The sequence below is a fragment of the Poecilia latipinna genome, unplaced genomic scaffold (assembly GCF_001443285.1).
Source record: "Poecilia latipinna isolate Pla-1442-1.1 unplaced genomic scaffold, P_latipinna-1.0 Scaffold65, whole genome shotgun sequence".
Lineage (NCBI taxonomy): Eukaryota > Metazoa > Chordata > Actinopteri > Cyprinodontiformes > Poeciliidae > Poecilia > Poecilia latipinna.
The window spans coordinates 103,830-127,773 of NW_015112681.1; the positions used below are offsets into that span (position 1 = coordinate 103,830).

The following is a 23,944-nucleotide window of genomic DNA, read 5'->3' on the forward strand; positions in this document are numbered from 1 at the left end:
AGTTAACTTTGTGCTTTGGATGTAGAAAACTCTACAATTATTATTATCTTTAAGAGCAGTTTATCTGGGAACAACAATAACAAGAAAGTACAAATGTCTTCACAGTTATTAGATGATGTCATATAGAGTTTGTCACAACTAAACTGTTAAAGAAACCAGGTGTTTGCATACTAGGAAACTGTGGTGAACAACTGCATATTTACTATTGTGTATTGTTATAAAGAAAAAAACTAAGTGTATAACTACAGCTAATCAACATGTTCATTCTCACACTTCAGTGTTTATCTCGTAAGTTTCCGCAGACCACTTCTAACCTTTCTTCTTCCTTCCACTGACGTTTTTCTTCTGTGTTGCAGCACTCATGGTACTTCTTTGAAGCTCTGGTAAAATCGATGGCTTACTATCTCACAGAGAGTGGTAAAGTCAAAGTATGTGTTTTATTTTCCGTTTCCTTCTCTTCCTGAGGTAAATCCCAGGCGAGCCTAACTCCCATCCTCCTTCTCCCGTTTCCTGTTCCCAGCTCTCGAGGAACCAGCGTTTTTCCGCATCCTTCCACCACACTGTGGAAACTCTGGTCAACATGTTGATGCCGCACATCACCCAGAAATACAAGGATAACCTTGACGCTTCTCGCAACGCCAACCACAGCCTGGCACTTTTCATTAAGGTTGGCCCTCCTCCCTTCTGCTCTGCAGGGAAAGTTTATGTTGAACAACTATGGAAGCTTTTTAGGAAGATAAAATGCGATTCACTGTCCACTTTACATCCAGCGCTGCTTCACCTTCATGGACAGAGGATTTGTATTCAAGCAGATCAATAACTACATGAACTGCTTTGTGCCTGGAGACCCAAAGGTGTGTTTCTTTTTTAAACACAAGTTTTCTTTCTAAGATTAATTGTTCGCCCTAAAAAGTTGCTTTTATTACATCCCTTCCAGACTCTGTTTGAGTTTAAGTTTGAGTTCCTGCGGGTGGTTTGCAATCACGAGCACTACATCCCTCTGAACCTTCCCATGCCTTTCGGCAAAGGCAGAATACAGAGATTTCAAGGTGACCTTGTCTATGAACTTCGTTTTGTTTTTTTATTAAATTTTGTTTCATAATTAACAAAAACTTCCATCTCTTGATTTGTGCGTTGCTGCAGATCTGCAGCTGGATTATTCCCTGACCGACGACTTCTGCCGAAACCACTTCCTGGTGGGCTTGCTGCTGCGGGAGGTGGGCGGGGCCCTCCAGGAGCACAGAGACATCCGCCAGATCGCCGTTCAGGTTCTCAAGGGACTCATGATCAAACACACATTTGACGACCGCTACGCTGCTAAGGTAAGTGATGCTAGTTGCTCACTTTTGTAGCTTTCTGATTGTGTTTCTGACATTACAAAAATACCTACACGGTCTGACTCCTGACTTCCATTTTATTTTGTATTTATTCATTTTCAGTTTTCACTCAATAATTAAAGTGAAACGCCTTCAAGAAATCATGAACGAAGTTTATTCTTCTTTTGGCAAAATCTACCCTCTATTCACATAAAAAGAAAATCAAATATTTTTGAAATACACAAAAAAATACACACAAAAAATGAAATGCCACATGGCTTCATTGTGATAATTTTCTAATTTCTTTTGAATCTAGAAAGAGATTCAGATTATTTCTTAAACTGCCACCTTTAACTCAAATGTATTTTTCCATTGTCGTCATTTTGAATCTAATTTTTTTTTAAATCTCTCTTCCTTTTAAGTTGTATTTGCTTTTTCTTTTTACAGATCCGTTTTAAATACTGTTTAGTAAAAAAAATGTTTACGTGCTTTGTACATGAATTTTAGAACATTGCACTTTATCAATTCATGAAGTTTAACTGTATAAATATTGGGTATCTATATAACAACTCAGTCAGTAAGTTATACAAAATATACAAAGCCTTTTTGTTTAGTACCTCCGTTACCTTTTAGATATTTTAACTCCTATAATACATTTCTTAGTAAAACCTTTTTTGTTTTATTTCAGAGTCACCAAGCCAGACTCGCCACGCTCTACCTCCCTCTTTTTGGCCTTCTTCAGGAAAACGTCTACAGGCTTGACATCAAGGACTTGGCTCCTCTTGGCAACCACAATGTAAGCCTGCCACCTGGTGGTTGGAATCCAAATTGCAGCTGATCTTCCTCACTCTGGTTGTTTTTTCCATGTCAGAACATGAGGGAAGACTCCCTTGTTCCAAACTCCATGGTGCCTCCCCAAAAACCTGGAAGCTGCATAGAAAACGCTCTCCACAAAGACGTGTTTGGGGTCATTTCTGGAACAGGTGACCGTCTCCTCCCATCAAACGATTCTCCAACTAAAACATCACTGAGAGCGCTGATATATCCTGCTTTCCTTCTTTAGCCTCTCCTCACAGCTCAACTCCTAATGTGAGCTCGGTTCACCACGCAGACTCCAGAGGCTCTCTGGCCTCCACCGACTCTGCAAGCAGCCTTCTGGACAAGAGCAGCGACAAGACCAACTCTTTGGAAAAGGTGCATCTAGATTCAGCTTTTATCTATTATTCAAGGCGTCACATGTTTGGCATTTGAAAAGCCTACTCCAATATGTCAATTACTCTCCAATTACAACAGTTACTCACCATAAAGGATGCTAAAAAAAAGGACCAGAAATTCAAATCGGTTAAAGGAGCAATCAACTTTTTTGAGCTTTACGTCATGTTATATTATTACTCCCCTTTATCAAAGTAAATAAAAATTTCTTCCGTGTTCCCAGAAACAAAAACAGAGATAAGTACACTTAAAAAAATTATTTTTACTTCTAAAACTCTAAAATCTGGGAAGTACATTTGTGTTTTCCACCCCTTTACTCTGATATCCCTAAATAAAGTCCAGGTTAACTGAGCACTGTTATAAATAGACACAACTCGTGTGTAAATCATAAATCCTGTTGTTCTGTGATTCTGCAAAACACTTTGTGCTTGTCTCTCACATTTAATCCTAATATTTGTGATTGTAATGTGACAAAATATATATAAAAAATTTTAAGAGTATTTTTACTAGTAAGCATCTGTGCACTGTGTCCGACAGTGTGGTCTGTTAAGTTTTATGTGTTAAAGTTACCCACCCGATCTGTTTTGACTCAATTCATTTCATGTCTACATTATTGCCACCCTTTCCTTAAAGAGGTCACACAGGCGCTCTTTGACCTCCCAACTCCAACACATTGAGAGATTTCCCAGAAGGCACTCTGTCAATGTGCCCCCCGTGCCCCTGGACCCAGAGCACTGTGCTCCGCCTCTGAACCGTACTACCAAGCGGGTCACTATGGACTTCTCTCTGCTCACTGTGCCTCTGCCTGACCTGCTGCTGGACAGAGACTCTGAGAGTCAGAAAGCAGCTGCAGACTCTGGACCGGATGGAGGTCATGGGGAAAACCGACCAGTACAAGTACTCAGTGTGACTTTGAGTGGCTCTCCATTATAAACCCTTTACTTGAAGTGTTTCCACTTCTTGCTGTCGTAGCGTCAACTGAGTGCACGTCTCTCACTCTTGTTTTGAGGTTTTCTTTTGAGTGCTGTTGGCTTTTTGCCTCTACTTTGCCAATTTATGCCAACATTTACTCTCTTGCTGTTTGCATCAGAGCCAGTGTGTGTCAGCAGTGGGCAGTACTGTGCTGCGCTGCGACAAACTGGACCGGGACGAGATCGGAAACCTGCTCATGTGCTTTCTGCACATCCTCAAGAGCATGTCAGAAGGTAGGACTGCAGGTTGGACTATTCAGTGCCTTGAACTTGTTCATTTTTACCATATTCAAACCACAAATACCAGTGTATGTTTTATGTAATAGATGAAACAATTCACTTCTGCAAATTACCTTGGAATTATAATAAATTGAAAAAAATTATTTTTCTACTTAACAAAGAAAATCCAGTTGACCTATCATAAACAAGACAAAAGTCTCTCTTTTCCAAAGCTGCAAATGTTACATGAGCTTCTGAATAAGAAAACTGATTGTTTTTTATGAATATATGCAAAATATATATATATTTTTTGAAAGAACAATAATTTCATTGCCATTTTTAGGTCCTTAAATAAAAACATAAAACTTCTGCAAAGTAAATGTCCTTATTTGATGTTGTTATTAATTGAAAGATAGATTTCAACAAGTATTACTGGTAATGTTAGTCTCATTTGTTGGTGGAAATTCAATGCAATTATTTCTTGGAAAAAAAAAAAAAAGCTATAGTTGTTGCTTTATATGCATATTTTTAAAATTTGATTTTAACTGAGTTATTAAAAGACATTTAAGAATGTTGTAACCCACTGTCCTTTAAATTGAGACTTTTACCTACATTACTAAGCTTAAACAAGTTGGGACAGATATTCCTCATGATTACATTGAAATATGTTGTTTTTAGGTGTCAAAATCAGAACAAGTTCAACACTTTGCAAGCCTCTGTATTAAACAGCATTTTTTAATGCAGCATATTAATCCTCTCTTGGTTTTTTATTTTTCCTTTCTGCCACCTGTAGAAGCCCTGTTTGCGTACTGGAACAAAGCAGCTCCATCAGAGTTAATGGACTTCTTTACTCTAATAGAGTAAGTACTAGCATCGACTGCCTCAATGGGGAGGCGGTGAAAAGAAACTCTATATAAGGATTAGACCGAGTTCACCACAGTCTGGTTCCAGAGACGCAGCATGATGTTCCCTAAAATGTGTTTTCTTCACTGCTAAGTTATCTGTTTGTATTTTTGTCCTGCAGAATCTGCCTCCATCAGTTCAGATACATGGGGAAAAGATTCATCGCTAGGTAAAGTTTGTCTGATCACATGGTTTATTGATTTAATTCTTGAAATAAAATAAAACGCTTTTAATCTGTGCGATAACACACACACACACGTGCTCAGAAGGTTTTAATCTTCAGTTCTTGGCTTTATCTTTTATCTTTAACACTGCTGCCAAGTTGTTTTGTGAATATGGTTGTGGCCCTTGGCCCCTCCTGCCCGGGTAAGAGCTTTATTCCTTCATTCCCTCTGTGCTTAGGTTAAGTGCATGATGGTGATTTTCCACACTTTAATATTGGCTGTATTTCATCCGCTGCTCTTTTTTTTTTGTTTCACACATCAAAACACTTAAATTATAAAGACATCTGTATACAGATTAGTGATTTCTGCTTTCGCCTGAAGCCTAAATGTTATGGCATCTTTCATTTTTCTCCCAGGAGTCAGGAGGGAGCAGGACCTGTAGCTGCAGACAGAAAGTCTCTGACTCTGCCTGTGTCTCGTACCAGGGCGGGGATCCTGCACGCCCGCCTGCAGCAGCTGGGAGCTCTGGAGAACGCTCACACCATTAATAACAGTAAGCTTTGGATCAAGCTACAAAAAGCTGGAAGAAATTAGATTAAATGTAAAATTTGTGAAAAAATTTTTTTCTTTTTTTTGGAGCCACGTATAAGAGCGGTAGCGGTTCGATATGAACGGGGTAATATTATGTTTAAAGGGAAATTGACTTGTTTATTTAATCTGGAAATATTATACTGACCTCTAGTGGTGGACACTTATAAAAACAGTGAAGGGCTCTGTGCTAAATCTGAGTAGAAACAAAATACTTTGCTCTGATTCAATACAAACAAAATGATTTTAACAGTGTTCAAATTTAGCCAACAGAATAAAAATCACAATTATTAATTTAAAATGACAATAAGTGGTGTGTTTTCAGTGTACTGCCACACAGAAGCGGATGTAAACAGCCAGTGCCTCCTGGAGGCCAACGTGTCTACAGAGGTCTGCCTGACTGTGCTGGACACACTCAGCACCTTCATCATGGGATTCAAGGTACACACATGTACAAAAAAAACAAAAACCTTTTTATTACTGGTTTGGTTATCAAACATCTTTATACCTTGTTGTGTTTTCAGACTCAGCTGAATTCAGATCTGGGTCACAACCCCCTGATGAAGACGGTGTTCCAGGTGCATCTGTGCTTCCTGCAGATCCCCCAATCAGAGGCCGCCCTCAAGCAGGTCTTCACCTCCCTCAGGACATTCATTTTTAAGGTGAATAATTTGACCCTCGTTTTCGTCTCCGATCACCTTCCTCCTCGTGTTCATCATCCGAACCCTTCGTAACCATGTCTTCCAGTTCCCCTGCACGTTTTTCGATGGCAGGGCCGACATGTGCGCCTCACTCTGCTATGAAATCCTCAAGTGTTGCAACTCCAAGCTGAGCTTCATCCGCAGTGATGCGGCCCACCTCCTTTACTTTCTGATGAAGAGTAACTTTGACTACACAGGCCGCAAGTCTTTTGTGCGAACCCACCTGCAGGTATGAGATACAGCGCCTGGCCAGATCTGTTCGCACATCTTAGTCAATCGCACAATCTCTATAAAAAGTTAAAGTTGATGGTTATGATTGTCATAAAATGTGAGAAAAGGTTCAATCTTTTCCGGTTATTACAGCGCAGTCTGGATTTTTTTCTGTACTTTCTGAAAAGTCATCAGTGTGAGACTGAATTTTACTAATCGTTGTTTCGTTAGGTGGTGATCGCTGTTAGCCAGTTGATAGCTGATGTCATTGGGATTGGCAGCACACGTTTCCAGCAGTCTCTCTCCATCGTCAATAATTGTGCCAACAGTGACAAGAGCATCAAGGTAGGTGAAGAACACAGATAGAACTGTTCAATAAGGAATCCTTCTCATTGTTTAACTTTGGTACAGGAGCGGCAGAAAGAAAGTTCACCTTCTTTCTGTTCTTAGGTTTTAAAGTTTGGGTGTTTAAGAAGCCATTAATCCCAACCACAGCAGCAAATATCCAACAAAATGGCTGAAAAAGAAACATGTTAAAGTAAATCTGCTAACCTAAGCTGCTTACTTTCTGTTCTGTCATAAATACAAAAAACCTATTGGATATTTTAAGTATCCAAAACATCCAAAGTCATCAGTCACACAGAGTTTCATTGGTTTTGGGGATTAGCTTTAACATTTTAAGACTTGTTTGCATGTTTCATGCAGTCATAACCATTTGTACGTGTGCTGCTGGCAGCACACAGCATTCCCATCGGATGTGAAGGACCTGACCAAGCGCATCAGGACGGTGCTGATGGCCACAGAGCAGATGAAGGAGCACGAGAACGACCCGGAGATGCTGGTGGACCTCCAGTACAGCCTGGCCAAGTCCTACACCAGCACCCCGGAGCTGCGGAAGACCTGGCTGGACAGCATGGCTCGCATCCACAACAAGAACGGAGATCTCTCTGAGGTACGGAGGGCTGAATGTGCCACGTGTAGGACTCAAACACCCTCGTGGGTTTCTGCTGTTTTTGCTTCTTTGTCTCTGTGATGCTTCAGAGAATCAGACCAAGATAACATAAGGAAATACAAAATGCAGTTCTTATGGGCAAAAAAATAAAAAATAAAAAAAATAAAAAATTAACATCATTATGGTTCTATGTGAAAAAGTAAATAACTATTATTAATTAAAACCTCTCAAGTGGAAACATCTGCTGGAAATGAACGTTATGCAGTGATTCTATAGGTTTCCTTAAACTGAAATCAGATTCCCCCACAGTTTGATTCATATTTTAACAAAAACGGGGAAATGATTATTTTAATTAGGCCATGTTGGTCTGAATAGTTTTTTTTTTTTTACTTATTTATTGAAATCATAACTTGAAAACTGCACTTTATATTTACTCAGGTTGTTTTTTTTTTTCTTATTTTAAACTTCGTGTCCTGTAAGATTCAAGTGTGTCAATAAAGCAAAGCAGAAAAAAAATAAAAATAAATATAAATATAATATTCATATAATATATGAATATTATATTATGAATATAATATTCATAATGTAATATTATGAATATTATATTCATAATATCACATGACCTCTGTCTTATCTGTGTCGCTCTCTCTCGCCTGCAGGCAGCTATGTGCTACGTTCATGTTGCTGCTTTGGTTGCAGAGTATCTCTGGAGAAAAGGTGAGTGTCAGAAATAGGGGTGGATGTTTTCTAGCCTTGGTTATCTTCCATTCATGCGAATAATAACCCTTTGAACCATTTTATTGCATTTATTATCCTCATTATGGAGGCCATAACATGAGTCAACAGTAAATGTTTTCACAGGAGAAAAATGTTTTCTCCATAGTTTGATTAATAAAATCACTTTCTTATTACTGGATATTCTGAAACATAACATTAGTTTTTCAGTTATTAAAAAAAGCATATCAAGAAGTAACATGAGATATGTTTCTAACTTGCACACATCTTCTAATTCATTTCCTTTTGGGATCAATAAGGTATTTTTTTTTTAATTGAATTTGCAGTCATTTGCTGTGTGGACACTCGTCCAAGGGTCACCTTCTGCTTCCTGTGTAAAAATGCTCCTGACAAGTCATTTTCCAGATAACATCTTTTCCTAAGTGTCTTTTATGCCTAGACTTTGAAGATGATCTGTGATATAATCGGGCAGGTGTTTATGAATATCACCAGCTGATTGCAGGCTCACAGTGCTGAGGGGTGTAGTTTGGTCAAAGTGACATTTCTGGCTTTTTGTATGGAGTCCCTGAAATGCTATTAGTTTAAAAAAAATGTTTACATACACATAAAGGTGTAACTGGGAAGTGAAAGGAAAATGACATAATTTGAAATATTTTTGACAAATTGAAATCTGGTTTTAACCTCCTTTTCTTTAGTACATTAACAATACTCTTTGGTATTAACCTCAATTTCAAATATCAGTGTAAATACAGCTATTATGAGAAGGCAATTCACCTCATTCTGTAATTTTTGCTCCATAATATTTTTATCATAGATCAGCTAAATCACTAAATACTATCACAGTGAAATAATTGAATATTTTTTCACGTTTTTCCACTCTGGATATTTTTTTTTCTCTCTTTGAAAATCATATCTGGTGGTGACGACAAGAAAATAATACATAACAGGAATATTCACCACCAAAGAATAATATTTAGAGCAAATTTTGCCACATTTTCAGCAGAAACCAAGTCATTTTTCATACTTATTAGTGCACAAGTCAGACATGTGCATCCATGATGTCGACTGTTAGATTATTGTTTCTCAAAATATTTGCTAGTCTATGTCAATTAACCAAAACTGAGGTTTTTAAAATATTTTTCTTCCTCAAATAATCTGCAAAATGTTTCAAATGTATCAGTTTATGTTTAAGTATGCCATATTTCTTAGTCGTTTCTTAACTTGTTTTGACCAAATTAACCTAAAAACTCAACCAGATTTAATGTTTTATTTTCAACACAACAGCAAAAGTAAAGCTTCAGCATGTAAGACTCCTTGCTGGTGCGTGTGAGACACATCTGGGTTCTTTCTGTACTTCAGGTATGTTTAGGCAAGGCTGCTCAGCGTTCAGGGTCATCACTCCCAACATTGATGAGGAGGCGGCCATGATGGAGGACGTGGGGATGCAGGATGTTCACTTCAGTGAGGTTAGACCTCATGCCTCTCCTATGTGGTTTGCTGCTGTTTTGTGTGCCAAGAAAAATGCAGTGATCAAAGTTTTTTGAGATCCGACCTCATCTGAGGTAAAACCCCCCAAATTTATATTTATTATATAAATAAACTGACTTAAGGGTGATCTTGTTCAGGAGGTCCTGTTGGAGCTGCTGGAGGAGTGTGCTGATGGCCTGTGGAAGGCTGAGCGTTATGAACTCATTGCTGACGTCTACAGGCTCATCATCCCCATCTATGAGGAGCGCAGGGACTTTGAGGTAGCGTAAATACTGCACACACTCTGGCGATACACCAGAGTGTGTAATAGGCATAAAGTGCCTATTACCAAGTCATTTGTCACATAATTCCAAATATTTTTTTACCCTTTCTGTGGTTCTTGGTGGTGTTTCGTGACCATTTCTATATGTATGGAACAGAAACTGACTCACCTGTACGACACGCTGCACCGTGCCTACACCAAGGTGATGGAGGTGATGCACACTGGGAAGAGACTGCTGGGTACTTACTTCAGAGTGGCCTTCTTTGGACAGGTGAGGTTGGAGAGGATTTCATTATATCTTCTTGGGATCAAATTATTCATTAATTAATCTTTGTAAATAAAATTTCTTCTCTTTTTTCACTTGCTATCCAAGGCTGCGGTAAGTTTTTAGGGGTGCTGTATGTTATGTGTCTTTAATGGTTGATATTTTTTGAGCCTCGTGTGTTAGTTCATGTAGTTAGATAGTTCACATCCATATAGTTTTGATGTTGGACTTACATTTTTAGTTCATGACTTCTATGCATTATATTTCCGCTTGTCTATTTTTACCTAATCTTATGTTTGCTTAAAAAAAATTCCACTCAAAAATGCGAGCCCATGTGTCAGTGAGGTTTATCTACATAAATACGGACAAACTCAGGTTCTTGCTCACGCTGCAGGGCTTCTTTGAGGATGAGGACGGAAAGGAATACATCTACAAGGAGCCGAAGTTCACTCCGCTCTCTGAAATTTCCCAGCGGCTTCTGAAGCTCTACTCTGACAAGTTCGGCCCGGAGAACGTCAAGATCATTCAGGATTCTGGCAAGGTGGAGTTCTATCTGTGTCTGGCCACATGCTGCACACTGAAGGACATGCATTTTGTTTTTGGTAAACCTTAGTAAATATGGAGGTTAAATTCATAGAAAAAATGTTGGAAAGTAGTGGAAAATAGGTCACGACCAAGCAAATCTGCTCATTAACAAGCTAATTTTATCATGCTAATCAAACAAACATGCATTTATTACGCTGCTATCTGACTTCCTAGAAGCCTTGGAATAAAGAAAATAGACATACGTATGCAGGTCACCTTTCAACACAAGCTAATAAATGTATAAATAATAAGTGAGCTCTTTCAAGGTGCTGGACATGACAAGCTAGCAAACATTTAATTGATTATTTAAAGGTGCTATAGATGTTACCACTTTGCAGTTTGTCATTGACTTTTTAGTGTATGAAACCAGAGTTTCACCTCTTTTTTTCTTGTTTCATATTGAACCTTTTTGAGGTACAAAATGTGTCGATTTCATACCAACCTACCTGAAACCCAACAATTTCGAGTGATTTTAATTTTTTTTTGTAATTTACTCATGATTTACTTGAGGCAGATGCGGTTGTGTGGCTTGTAGTGTACAGGATGATTTGACAGTCTCGGTGGGCTTTCTTTTACGAAGAAAAAAACACACTGAACCTCTTTTCTACTGCAGGTTAACCCTAAAGACTTGGACTCCAAGTACGCCTACATCCAGGTGACTCATGTGACGCCTCACCTGGACGACAAGGAGCTGGACGACAGAAAGACCGACTTCGAGAAGAGCCACAACATCCGGCGCTTTGTGTTTGAGACGCCGTTCACCGTTTCGGGCAAGAAGCAGGGGGGAGTGGAGGAACAGTGCAAGCGGCGCACCATACTGACCAGTAGGTTCTGCGTTGATTGGGTTTCTGTTGCTAACGATGACACAGCACTGACCCAAATCAACCCCGCTTATCGCTGTAATTTAGCTAGGAATCAAAAGCCGGGAACATTTCCCTTGTTGCTGCTTGCTGATGCTGATTATGAAGTTTCAGTTTTCTGCCAGCCTCTGTGAATTTAATCAGATAGGTGGGGTTTATTACTCTGACCACGTCATCTCAAGGTTCAGGTGTTATCTTGCGGGTTAAATAATCATGTTTTCTCTTTATGACTCGACGGACTTGCATTTTAATTCAGTTTAATATCCTGTAGAAATGCTGCAATTCAGGATATATGAGCAGTTAGTGAGCGAGGCAAATCCAGTACGAGTAAAACTCTGCTTTTTCTCACCCTCCCGCCCAGCAACCCACTGTTTCCCCTATGTTAAGAAGCGCATAGCGGTCATGTACCAGCACCAGAGTGACCTGAGCCCCATAGAGGTGGCCATCGACGAGATGAGCGCCAAGGTGGGCGAGCTGCGTCTGCTGTGCTCGGCCTCCGAGGTGGACATGATCCGCCTGCAGCTCAAGCTGCAGGGCAGCATCAGTGTTCAGGTAAGAAAAGGCTTAGTCATCCTGAAAGGCAGAAAGACTGTCAATCTTTTGACCTCTATTGTTTTTTTTTTTTTTTGTTCGGCCAATGCAGGTCCTCTCGCTTACGCCAGAGCCTTTCTAGATGACGGCAGTGCCAAGAGATATCCAGACAACAAGGTTAAACAGCTGAAGGAGGTCTTCAGGTACTGATTACTGACAGAAACACCTTCCAGTACAAAAATCTGCCTGTTGTAAAATCAACTTTTTCGAGCTTCATATCGTGTTATGAAGTTATTCTGTCATCAAAAACATAACTGGAGTGTTGCATTGGTTCTTTTATGCATGTTAGAGAAATCCTTTAATCTCCCATGGCAACTGTGCTAAACGCCTGGGTGGACCTGCAGCTCCTCCTCGGGGGAACAGTTTTCAAGCTTCCAAGTTTCCGCCTCACCTCCTGCAGCCCTCCCTCCACAAAGCTCCTTCAGACTAGCCACCAGCAATTAGCAAACACCCTGTGTATCTGCTGAGCTCATTATACGAGTTACTCCTCAGTGTAACGCTGGTAAAAATGTCATTACAGGGTTAATAGAGGAGCCATGTTGTGATGACTCCCTGAAGGCTGAGTTTCAGAAAGAGCCAACTCAGTTTGAAGATGTTAATTTACATAGAAAATTAATGCTTAAGTTTAAGTCATTTAGTATATATTACGTTTTTATAACAACAGAAAGTAACATAATTACTTGATTCTGCTATAAAGTGGCCCTATGTGTCTGAAAAACATATAATATAAAAAAACATAGAAACACCTCTGGAGTGAAATACAGCGAAGTATATTTTTATTTCTAAAGAAAAATGTAAAAAAAAAAAAAAATCAAGAATCATTTTCTTTCCACTTTGCAGTTTTACAGTCTTTTCTGTTGATCTATCATAAAAACCTGTTGAAATACAGATTAAACTGTGGCTGCAGCCTACTGGAGATGAACTGTGAACATCACAGGTGGCCTGTTCTCGCCTCTTCAGGCAGTTCGTGGACGCCTGCGGTCACGCGCTGGGGGTGAATGAACGGCTGATTAAAGAAGACCAGCAGGAGTATCACGACGAGATGAAGGCCAACTACAGGGACATGATCAGAGAGCTGTCCAGCATCATGCACGAACAGGTAGGAACCACCAAATATGGTCACTGACTGGCAGATTTTCCACTACTTTTATAGGATTATGTGGTGTTTTGAACTGAATTGTCCTGAAATATCATAACAACTATTTCTAACTCTTCATTCTAGTTGCTAGTTACTAACCATGTCTTTCTTTCTGCTCTCTTTGTGCTGTCCATGAGCAGATTGGAGGGTAAATCCTGTTATTTGATAAATAGTCGTGCATGCACCAATATGAAACTTTTCTATATATTTCTTCATCTTCACTAACAATGTCATAAACTATCAGATGAAGATAGTTTCAGTTGCTGTGGCTTGTCAGACTACATTTAATGATTTTGATTTCAAATAAATCCAGTATGATGTAATAAAGTGAAGTGTGTCTTTCCTAGATAAACCCGGTGGAGGACGGTACGAGGAGCACCCTGTCTGACTCTATGGGCATCTTTAACGCCATCAGCGGCACACCCAGCAGCGCCAACTCCCAGGGGTCAACCACCGTCCTCTGAGAAGGTCGCGTCACACCTGACCTCCATCATCAATCAGATTACCTATGAATGAAATTGGGGGCAAATTTACAGACAAATTCTTCTCTTGTTTCCTATGGAGACTTTATGTTACACTTTGACAGATCTTCTTTTGTCGCATTTTGTTTTGTATGTGGGGAAAACATAAACGGCACGACGTCTGAACAAGCATGCAACAACTGAACACATGATGTTTTCCTCTCTTTGGAGTGATTCTTTCCACTTCAGTATTTCTTAGGCTCTCAGTTGTGTACAGACAGCTTTACAATGCAGAGAGAGAGAGAAAAAATCTACTGTTGTAACTGTACATCTATTACTGGTCAAATGTTACTCAGTATTTTTGGATAGCTTTTTAAAAAAAAAAAAAGAAAGAAAGAAAAAAAATCCCCAGTAACATCCAATTATAGCAGACGAATTTTGTATTTGATTTAAAAAAAAAACAGAAATCAATTTTCTATTTTAGTCCAGTGGAGCTGTACATAACCTAACCTGTCTAAAGCCAAGTGAATCACAATATTTTGACCTATTTTATTGAAAAGTTAGTGCAATAATTCATTGTTACCAAGGCTACCTACGGGGACAAAAGGACAGCCTTGCCAAAGATGACAGACTAAAGCCTAAACCAGGACGAGGGTGTGCGGGTTTATATTCAGCCGTTTCTTTGTATGTAATCTAGATTTGTTTTATTATCTGTGAGCTTAAATTAAATGGAAAACATTTTTACTCAGTGCCTGTAAATATGTTTAAGACTTACAAATAAATAAAACCTGATATAAGACTTTTTTTTTCCTCCAAGCTCTCTCTTTTAAATATTAAACCAACAATACCAAGTCGAGCATTCAGAGATTACGGATCTGAAAGTTGGAAACTTAACTAGACATTTTGAACTGTTTTATTCTCACAGGGTTCAATGTGGATACCTTGATTTGGTACTTCACTGCCCTGACATTAGTGTCCGCCTTCCTGAATACTCTCCTTGGAAAGTGGTCAAAGATTCTCAATGGAAGCTGCATATGGAGTGGACAAACTCCATATGCATATATCACAGTCTGTGCTTATAATGTGAAAAATGAAATGCTTGTTGATATATATTTTTTTGTTGGATATTATTCTAACATTTACAATTCTGGATATATTTGAGAACCGAAGTAGAAGCAACTCTGCAGACAGTCCATATATCTTTGGTGTCTTTAACATTTCCTGCTGTTATGACTAGATAGAAATAATCAGCGTTTTTATTATATCTAATAGCACACAGATTGCTGCTGTTATCATCTCTCCTGACGGAGACAAATAACCTACAAAGCAGAATCTGTTTATTGCTCCCGAGCTTTTTTTTTTCTTTCTTTTTTTGCAGTTGTAAAATAATCCTCCAACATATACACATGGCTTTGATAAAGATGCTGGGAAACTGTGGAGAGGGGAACTGGAAGAGATATCCATAGTCCACCATCGGTGGGCGGTCCAGGAGGATGAGTGGAGGTTAGATAAGGTGCAGGTCAGGCTGGGATTCAGTGTTGGCGCCTCGGATCTGGACCACTCATCTCTCTTTGTGTCCACTGTTTAACTGAAAGATCTGATCTAGGAACTGAAATGGGACACAGCTGCAGCCATGGGAGGTGAGATCAACTCTTTTTATTGTTTTCTTTTTCCATTTTTATTCCTTCTACAGTAAATGCATTCATCATATGCAATTTACATTTCTAAGTAAAATCAATTCAACTCATTTTTTTTTTACTTATTGTGCTTGATTTCTGTCTAAATTAAAGATTCCCAGAGTCACTCGTGTCGTTCTTTTTCTGCAGATAAAGAAAAGAAGATGGGCAAAAGAAAGAGTGTAAGCCACAGCGGTGTCCACTGTTGTTCTCTCACGTTGACGGTTTGCCGCCTCAGTCTCACTTTACCTGTTTTGTTTCAAACAGGTCACTATATTCGGCTACCCGCTCAGCATCTTCTTCATTGTGGTCAATGAGTTCTGCGAGCGCTTCTCCTACTATGGCATGCGAGGTGAGTTCAGTAGGAGGAAGACACACCGTGTTTACTGAAGCATAGCTCCTTCCACTTTTAAACATCTCTGTTTGCTGTGTGCATCTTCTTTCCAACTGTGGGTACACTGCAAATAAGGGTTGTTTTTTGTTCTTGGTTAATTGATCGATTTAATGGCTTGATTAGTTTACTGTGAGCTTGTTAGGAAAAAAAAATTGAAAAAAAAAAAAAACCCCGTCATACAAATGAATAAAAAGCAGATTTCAGTGTTTGCAATATAGCAACTAATTGTTATGATCAAAATATAATGTAACGAAGTGTCCAGTCAAATCCTACCAGAATGTCAATTTGCCAATACTGCATTTAATTGTACTTGTGGATCCATCATAAGCCATTATACATTAGCTGGTAGCATTGATAGTTATACACCATTTTGTGTTATATTTGAATGTAGCCATGCAAATATAAAATATATGCTAAGTCTAAATAAAGCTGAAATAATCAATAAAGGAAGACTGTTCCTAATCTAAACTCATCTATATCACCTTTTTAGCTGTACTGGTTTTGTACTTCAAGTACTTCCTGAAGTGGGATGATGACTTCTCCACCACCATCTACCACACCTTTGTGGCTCTCTGCTACCTGACCCCCATCCTGGGGGCCATCATTGCTGACTCGTGGCTCGGAAAGTTTAAGTGAGTCACCTGACAGTTCCCGTTTCCTCCTGCTTGCTAATCAAATTTTACTTGATTTAGCTTATTTAAATCCACTCTTACTTTGGTTTAGCTCAATTCATTTCCATTCATTCCAGCTCGGCTAAATGAAATGACTTTAACTCACTTTATCGACATAACACAGGCTTATATCAAATGTTACGTCAACACAAGCAGATACAATTCATATCTAGTGATAATGTAATTTATTAATCCAATCATAAAGAGAGATGAAACAGTTTCAGGATGCCTCAGATAGTGAGCTATTAATCTGTATCTAGTTGACATAAAACTGCCTTGTATCTCCCCCCCCCCCCTCCCTCTTTCTGCACAGGACCATTGTTTACCTGTCCATTGTTTACGCGGTGGGGCAGGTCATCATGGCCGTCAGTGCAATCCATGACATCACAGATGGAAACAAGGACGGCACCCCTGACAACATGACCTTGCACGTGTAAGCTGAAGAACGAAACGCAGTAAAATGACCCAGAAGTTGTTGTGTGTTTAAAGTGTTTTTCCCTCCCCCCCTCCCAGAGCTCTGTCCATGGTGGGCTTACTCCTCATTGCTTTGGGAACCGGAGGCATCAAACCCTGTGTGGCTGCCTTTGGAGGGGACCAATTTAACGAAGATCAGGTTAGATGTTACAAAACAAAAAGAGTTATTGTGAGAAAAAAACAAACTGCCTTTTAATACAGATAAAAAACCCCTGCTCATTTTAATACAATTTAAAATGGACGGAATTTTAAACTGCATTATTTTAATAGGGTATTTTAAACTGTATTAAATTACAGTTTAAATACAGTATCTTTACTGTAAATTCTGTGTTGAATTTACTGATATTTATGTTCAGAATCTTACATGCAAAACACTATGTACCACATCTGAATATACAATCCCAATCGTGAAACATGGTAGTGGTGCCGTCATGCTGTGGGGATGCAATTCTTCCACGGATATGGATAACTTTTGGATTTTTGTTTTTTGGGAAGACTTGGCAAAAAACAACAACAAAAAAAATAAAGAAATCCTTCCATTTGAAAAAAGGTGCTCTGATCAAATCAATCAATTCATATGCACATTATGCAATACAGTTAAAGGGAAACACCAGAACTGACCCTTCCCCTTTTGTACAGATGCCTTCGTCAATTATCAGCCACACCTGGTCAGCACTTTCTCTATCTCTGCTTTATCCCCCGTTAGTTGTTTATTAACATACGCAGCTTATTTACGGGCTTTATTACAAGTTCAAGGTAAGGGACCAAGATTGCTCAATGACATAGAGACAAAGTGGAGACACAACATCAGGCAAATTTATCATCATAGAAGCCATAATCCTTCCAGTCGTTATGTTAGGTTCTCTTAGGATTAGGCTAAATTGTCTTTAACAAAAATCAATTCCATATTTAAACATTTTTGGATTCTTGAACGCATTTTCAAACTACACTAAATAGCTTTAATACTGTCCAAAATTCCATTCTATAGTGTAAAATTTAACTGAGACTGATATTTTAGAGCATGTATAACAGTAATGATTGAATATATCTACAGAAAATTAAAATTTTAAATTAGAACTGCTTTAAAGTAAAAAAAAAAAAACATAACTACTTTGTAAAGAGAAATCAATATTAGCACATTTTAGATATTAGTGGTTCTTTGTATGGTTCTGAGCATAAAATCTCTTCTCAAACGTCCAACAGGACAAGCAGAGAAGCACCTTCTTCTCCATCTTCTACCTGTCCATCAATGCCGGCAGCCTGCTGTCCACTGTCATCACCCCCATCCTCAGAGGCAGGCCTCGATCTCAGAAACATCACACAGTCCTTAAAATACACCAATTAACCACAACCAGAGGCTGACTGTATGTGTGTGTTCTGTGATTTCCAGCTCAGAAATGTGGGATTCACACTCAGCAGCAGTGCTACCCTCTGGCCTTCGGGGTCCCTGCTGCTCTCATGGTGGTCTCTCTGGGTAAGATCTTCATTTGAGCTTCAGTCATGACAATCAAGCAGTGAATTCAGGAAAAAAACAAGACTATTATAATTCACGTTTTGTTCGTTTCCAGTCATCTTCATTGTCGGAAGTGGTATGTACAACAAAACGGCACCGACGGGAAACATCATGGTGAAAGTCTTCAAATGCATCTCTGTGAGTTCCTCCTCAACTAAGCTTCATTTCAGCATTACATTTGCTTCTGGTTACATTTGAAAGGTCTCTCGTGTGTTTGCAGTTTGCTATCAAGAACCGGTATCGCAATAGATCTTCCAAGATCCCAAAGAGAGAACACTGGATGGACTGGGCCGAGGAGAAATATGACGTAGGAGGAAGCCTGTGCAAAAATTAATAAAAAAAAAATGAGCAGCCGAACAGAGAGAAATTCATTTTTGTGATCTTCTCTGCTTTGCTCTAGAAACTCCTTATTGCCCAGGTGAAGATGGTGTTGAAGGTTCTGTTCCTTTACATCCCCTTGCCCATGTTCTGGGCTCTCTTTGACCAACAGGTATGTGACTAAAATCCTAGATTTTTTAAACATAGTAACTGAAACTGTATCTTTGTAAACCTCGATATGCCTTGACACGTTCCAGTTGGTAATTAACCACAATCTAAACAAGAACTGTTTGTCCTGCAGGGTTCAAGATGGACACTCCAGGCCACCACGATGGACGGTAACTTTGTAAGTTTTCTTCTTTCTGCTCTTCAACTCCTAATCTCCCACCCCATGGAAGTGAAGATTGCTAAATGGAGATCATTTTCTCTTCAACAGGGTTTGATGGTAATCCAGCCTGACCAAATGCAGGTAAGACTCTACCGGTGATAACATCGCCCCACTGCTGACATGAACTGATTGAATCAAACTGCAGCCGTTTTATGACCCTCCCTTCTTCCATCCCCACCAGACTGTCAACCCCATCCTGATTCTGATCATGGTCCCTGTTGTGGACTTCATAATCTACCCTCTCATTTCTAAATGCAAACTAAACTTCACGTGAGGAGTCATTTTTTTAATAATCTTTTCCACTTCTTAGCTCTTGTGAGCCGTGGTTTCAGTGGCTGAATGAATGTGTTTGATTCTGTTTTCCAGTCCTTTGAGGCGGATGACTGTGGGGATGTTCCTCGCTGCACTTGCGTTTGTGGCTGCTGCCCTGGTTCAGCTCCAGATTGATGTAAGTGAAAATGAATTACAAAATATTTAACAAAGACGAAGCTCAGCTCATGAAGGATGGTTTCTCCCTTTTCCAGGCATCCCTCCCTGATTTCCCATCGAGCACTGAGCAGCAAGCTAAGTTCATCAACATGGTTGACCGACCCATAGATATCACTGCTGGAAACTATACTTTCCAACTGGAGGCTTTTCAGGTAGGACTATACAAAGTGGAAAAAAATTAACATTTTGGCTACCACAGTTAGATAAACTCCTTAGCTTTGATAAGATAAGATAAAGTCCTCTGTTTTCTCCCACAGAGCAACGAGGATTACTATACATATGGTCGTCAATTTGAGCTGAAAATAGATACTGGTTCCCCTGTTTTAATCAGCTTACCAGATGGCACTCGTAACACTCTTGTCATTCTTGAAGAAGCAGGACGAATAAGGAATATAAAGGTCAGCGTAAAAGTCAGATCAAAATCACATGTATCCTTATTTCAAACATTTCCCAGAAACAGCCACATGGATTTTGTTCTCAAATGTTTTCTGGTTACAGTTTGGCGATGTTGTTGCAAAGCCAGAGGAGGGAGCCAACGCCATCAGGTCGGTTTCAATTTGTTATCGTATGACAATAAAAGTTGGTCATGCATGACCTGTTGCTCCTTTTTGTTGAGCAACAGAAAGAAACAGTTAAGCTAGCCTGGTGACTGTATCTGCAGCGGTAACTGGGAAAGAGGTAGGGTACATCCTGGACATGTTGCTAGCACAGGGGTGGGCAACTCCAGACCTTGAGGGTTGGTCTCCTGCAACTTTTAGGTTCATCTCAACTTCAACACGCGTGGGTCAAATAATGAGGTCGCTAGCAGGACTCTGGAGAACTTGACTGCACTTAGGAGGTGATTCAGCTGTTGGATTCAAGTGTGTTGGACCAGGGAGACATCCAAGAGTTGCAGGACATCAGCCCTCGAGGACCAGGATTGCCCACCCATTGCAAATATTTAAGTCTAACTTTGAAATTTAATGTAATCTTTTATCAGATTTAGTCAATCAGCCTCGGTTCATCTATAGCCCATGTTAAGAAAATGAATTTAAAATATGCTAGTTTTAAAACTTAACATGTCTTGATTGAAATAGCCTAATTATAGTTTTAAAATTAGTAACTTATTCTGCCCTATTGACCTTTATGTTACCTGTAGTTACAGCAGATGGTTTGCTAGATCTTTTGAACTGCCCTTTATCTGTGTGGGAAAACAATCAGGAGAAGTTCCAGCTTTTCACACTGATCTGTGAAAAGCCATAAAACAGCAGGAGTTCAGGAGAGGCTCTGCTTCCACTTAGTTTAAACAATGGAGACAAATGGTCTTAGATCGTGACTTGCTAGGAGTTTTAAAAAGGTCAGAAACAGCTTCTGGTTGGATGAGCAAAGGTACGCCTTATTTGAATAAATTAAAGACAAGAATACGCCTTTACTATAAAACTTTCTACACAGGAGTAGCAAATCAGATTTGCTCTCGCAATTCTCCAAAGACGTCTTTGCACGTCTTTGCTTTTCTTTCTTCCTTCTTCTTTTCCATTTGTCTCAGGTAAATGAATGTATGTCTCTGTTCTGCAGTTTCTATTGTAATTTTATGCGTTGTCTTCTATTGGATTAAACTTTGTAATTCTGTGACGTCTGCACTCATTGTTGTTTTCTTTGTGGCTACTCGCGGTCTGCCGGGAGAACCTGGAATCGAAGAAGATTGAGCCAGAGAGTTTTCTTAAGAAATATTATAACCTAAAATCTTCATCATGAAATCAAAATCTTTTGAAGAGTGAATGTGGGACTCCTAAACTGCTGTATTAATTGTGCTGTTTTTTGTACCTTTCAGATTTTTTAATGGTTTTGGCATGGTTTTGAACATAACAGTGGGAGAGGAAGGTTTTGGGAACATCATTAGCAAGAACATGTCCACATACGTCGATGTACCACAAGGAACGTAAGTTTGATTAATTTGACCGCTACGTATAATCCCTCTAAAGAAAGTTATTTCCTCTAACTGGTGATTTTGTTGTGACAGGGCTGAGTTCTTGATCAAAAATGCTGCTGGAAATCAATGTGTCTTCAGTCGAGAATTTGGCTTTGGCAGTTCTTACACTTTCATCATCCCACCAACCTTCACACTTGAAGAAAATGTAACTTTTAAATCCAACCTGTGCAAGATAAATAGCTGTGACTTACTATTTTTGACTGAACTAATTTCTATTTGCTTTGCAGTGTGGACAGCACATCAAGGAGGTGGAGGATATCAAGGCCAACTCCATCCACATGGCCTGGCAGATTCCTCAGTACTTTCTTATGACATCAGGAGAGGTGGTGTTCTCCGTCACAGGATTGGAGTTCTCATATTCGCAGGTAACAAATGCTCATTTTTACGAAAATGATGGGGAAACAAACAGGGAATGTCCAAGAATAATGCCTTAATACACACATTTCTGCTGTTCAGGCTCCCTCCAACATGAAGGCAGTGCTGCAGGCTGGTTGGCTGTTAACGGTTGCAGTAGGAAACATCATTGTGTTGATTGTTGCAGAGGCTGCCACACTTCCAGATCAGGTGAGCAGAAGGTTCCCTGTTCTTCTTACTGACTTTAATCTGATAGAAGGCTGTAAATGAAATTAGTTATACTTGCTTTTCAGCTGACAGTTTCCAAAGAAACGTAGCGTTAACAATAAAATTCTTTTCACTTAGTTTTTTTTTTAATGTTAAAAACATGTAAGTTTTGTTGTAGGACATAAAATCCCAGGTCTTGCCAGGTTTAGTAGGTTGTTCTATGATCTACTGGACCTGTTTTCACATAAACTAAAACAGGACACTGTTGTTTCACAGCAGGCCTTAAAAAGACTTAAATTGAAGTATCTTTAATTAAGGTCTTAACATGTCTTCATTTTATCTTTTAAAAAAATGCAAGTTTACCTTAAATACATTACTCACTGGTCTTAAATTTGGTTGTGACAGAACTGTTTAATTTCATATATTCTATGTAGTTTTTTTTTTCTTACTGGACTTTTCTGTCAGGCTTGACAAGGTTGAAATTTGACTCGAGGCAGGTGAGGCTAGCAATAATTAGGTGCTAATGATAGGCCTCAATAGGCAACTAGCTGACTTTCTTACGTCCATCATGGGTAAGTGCTAATTTATTGCCAATTAATCGTCATTTGTGCATTTCTGCCACAAATTTTATTCATAATAGTCTTTAAGAAGTCTTTAAAAGTCTTACATTTGAGTTGATGAAACCTGCAGAAACCCTGTACAGCAGCATTTACATACATTGGCAACTATGGAAAAACTTAATTTAGTTTTTAATGCATAGTCTCATGCAAAAAAAAATTAAACACTTAATATTAATTTAAGTGATTTTGTTTCAATAAGAATACATTTATAAACATACCATTTTTTTTCTTTAAAAACAAACAAAAAACTCCTCTTGTACTACACTTATTGGCCTTGACTAAACTTAATGAAGAACTCCTGAAAACTCCAACGAAACTCCTCTGACGACAATCTAAACATCTCTTTATAGTAGGAGGTTCAGACTTGTCATCCAAAGTCAGTTTCTCAACTAATCAGTGGAAAACAAATCCATACACATTCATATATTTTCTGGAATGTCAATAAACTCTTGTGTCTTTCTTTACCAGTGGGCTGAATACATTCTGTTCGCCGCCTTGCTGGTGTTGGTGTGCATAATCTTTGCCATCATGGCCTACTTCTACACATACATCGATCCGGCAAAGATAGAGGGCAATTTTGCGAACTTGGAGCCTGAAGATGAGAAGAAGAAGAACTTAGAAGTGGCCAAGAAGGACATGGTTGAGAACCACAACGAGAAAAGGAGAAAGAGCTCTAATTCCAGCTCCGATGAGGAAGAAACTTCACAGACCAACTTCTAAATCAAGACCTCTTCCGGCTTCTGGCTTTACGTATACGAAACCTTCTGGGTTCTGTTGGTCATGTCTAAGAGTGTCTGTGATGTTTATCACAGAGACATAAAGATAGAGTATGACCAGGATGGCATGAAGGATCTGAAGCTGGTTGAAAACAGTGGATGGACAGTTCTAGTGTAGGATTCTACTAGGACCAGTTCTCAGATCCCAGCTTAAAATCTAAAGAGAATATGCTATTTTGAAGATGATGTTTGCTTTGACTGTAATTTCTGACCAGTCTTTTGTGGAATTACCCCAAAAACATTCCAATATTTGTATTTATTTCCTAACAGTGTTTTATGTATTGTAGAAAACTATTATGACTCTTCCATATATGTCATGATGGTGATGAACACCCAAAGCTTCCTACTTGGCTAGAAATCCTCCATTGTGCCCTGGTTGGTCAACAGAGTCTGTGAGAAAGATGTTAGAAAGACACTCTCTGTAATAAAAGAAAAGAAAATCTAATGTGCATTAAAATGAGTATTTAGTAAAAA

At 39.1% G+C, this 23,944-nt stretch overlaps 2 protein-coding genes across 12 annotated transcripts in view; both read left to right on the top strand.

Moving 5' to 3' along the window:
* The window catches only part of LOC106964062 (dedicator of cytokinesis protein 9-like), a 47,323-nt gene extending 33,280 nt beyond the window's left edge, over positions 1 to 14,043 (top strand). For 4 of the 11 annotated variants that reach the window (XM_015059332.1, XM_015059340.1, XM_015059309.1 and 1 more), the window contains 28 exons: positions 357 to 428; positions 521 to 667; positions 771 to 854; positions 938 to 1,049; positions 1,144 to 1,322; positions 2,005 to 2,112; positions 2,188 to 2,299; positions 2,380 to 2,510; positions 3,619 to 3,733; positions 4,512 to 4,578; positions 4,743 to 4,790; positions 5,202 to 5,338; positions 5,699 to 5,814; positions 5,898 to 6,035; positions 6,121 to 6,303; positions 6,516 to 6,629; positions 7,021 to 7,236; positions 7,896 to 7,953; positions 9,331 to 9,437; positions 9,597 to 9,719; positions 9,879 to 9,992; positions 10,095 to 10,100; positions 10,381 to 10,527; positions 11,185 to 11,395; positions 11,793 to 11,985; positions 12,067 to 12,165; positions 12,983 to 13,121; positions 13,508 to 14,043. In XM_015059332.1, the coding sequence (XP_014914818.1) occupies positions 357 to 428; positions 521 to 667; positions 771 to 854; positions 938 to 1,049; positions 1,144 to 1,322; positions 2,005 to 2,112; positions 2,188 to 2,299; positions 2,380 to 2,510; positions 3,619 to 3,733; positions 4,512 to 4,578; positions 4,743 to 4,790; positions 5,202 to 5,338; positions 5,699 to 5,814; positions 5,898 to 6,035; positions 6,121 to 6,303; positions 6,516 to 6,629; positions 7,021 to 7,236; positions 7,896 to 7,953; positions 9,331 to 9,437; positions 9,597 to 9,719; positions 9,879 to 9,992; positions 10,095 to 10,100; positions 10,381 to 10,527; positions 11,185 to 11,395; positions 11,793 to 11,985; positions 12,067 to 12,165; positions 12,983 to 13,121; positions 13,508 to 13,624 (3,393 nt within the window). In that variant the 3' untranslated portion in view covers positions 13,625 to 14,043. Of the gene's footprint in view, positions 1 to 356; positions 429 to 520; positions 668 to 770; positions 855 to 937; positions 1,050 to 1,143; positions 1,323 to 2,004; positions 2,113 to 2,187; positions 2,300 to 2,379; positions 2,511 to 3,618; positions 3,734 to 4,511; positions 4,579 to 4,742; positions 4,791 to 5,201; positions 5,339 to 5,698; positions 5,815 to 5,897; positions 6,036 to 6,120; positions 6,304 to 6,515; positions 6,630 to 7,020; positions 7,237 to 7,895; positions 7,954 to 9,330; positions 9,438 to 9,596; positions 9,720 to 9,878; positions 9,993 to 10,094; positions 10,101 to 10,380; positions 10,528 to 11,184; positions 11,396 to 11,792; positions 11,986 to 12,066; positions 12,166 to 12,982; positions 13,122 to 13,300; positions 13,309 to 13,507 lie in introns of all 11 variants that reach the window. The other 7 variants (XM_015059382.1, XM_015059348.1, XM_015059388.1 and 4 more) reach the window with 3 other exon arrangements.
* A 48-nt stretch (positions 14,044 to 14,091) lies between these two features.
* On the top strand, positions 14,092 to 23,944 carry slc15a1b (solute carrier family 15 member 1b). Its single transcript, XM_015059456.1, has 23 exons — positions 14,092 to 15,261; positions 15,448 to 15,479; positions 15,565 to 15,649; positions 16,182 to 16,323; positions 16,676 to 16,795; positions 16,876 to 16,975; positions 18,040 to 18,130; positions 18,227 to 18,310; positions 18,405 to 18,487; positions 18,570 to 18,656; positions 18,750 to 18,839; positions 18,969 to 19,013; positions 19,104 to 19,136; positions 19,237 to 19,325; positions 19,422 to 19,503; positions 19,580 to 19,696; positions 19,802 to 19,942; positions 20,043 to 20,089; positions 21,355 to 21,462; positions 21,544 to 21,658; positions 21,741 to 21,878; positions 21,970 to 22,077; positions 23,163 to 23,944. The coding sequence occupies exons 1-23, from the start codon at positions 15,255 to 15,257 to the stop codon at positions 23,412 to 23,414; spliced, it is 2,196 nt and encodes a 731-aa protein (XP_014914942.1). The 5' UTR covers positions 14,092 to 15,254; the 3' UTR covers positions 23,415 to 23,944.

Coding starts and splice junctions, on each gene's coding strand:
- slc15a1b (XM_015059456.1), top strand. Junction 15,480..15,564: donor AGATGGGCAAAAGAAAGAGT/GTAAGCCACAGC, acceptor TGTTTCAAACAG/GTCACTATATTCGGCTACCC. Junction 19,137..19,236: donor TCCAGCCTGACCAAATGCAG/GTAAGACTCTAC, acceptor CATCCCCACCAG/ACTGTCAACCCCATCCTGAT.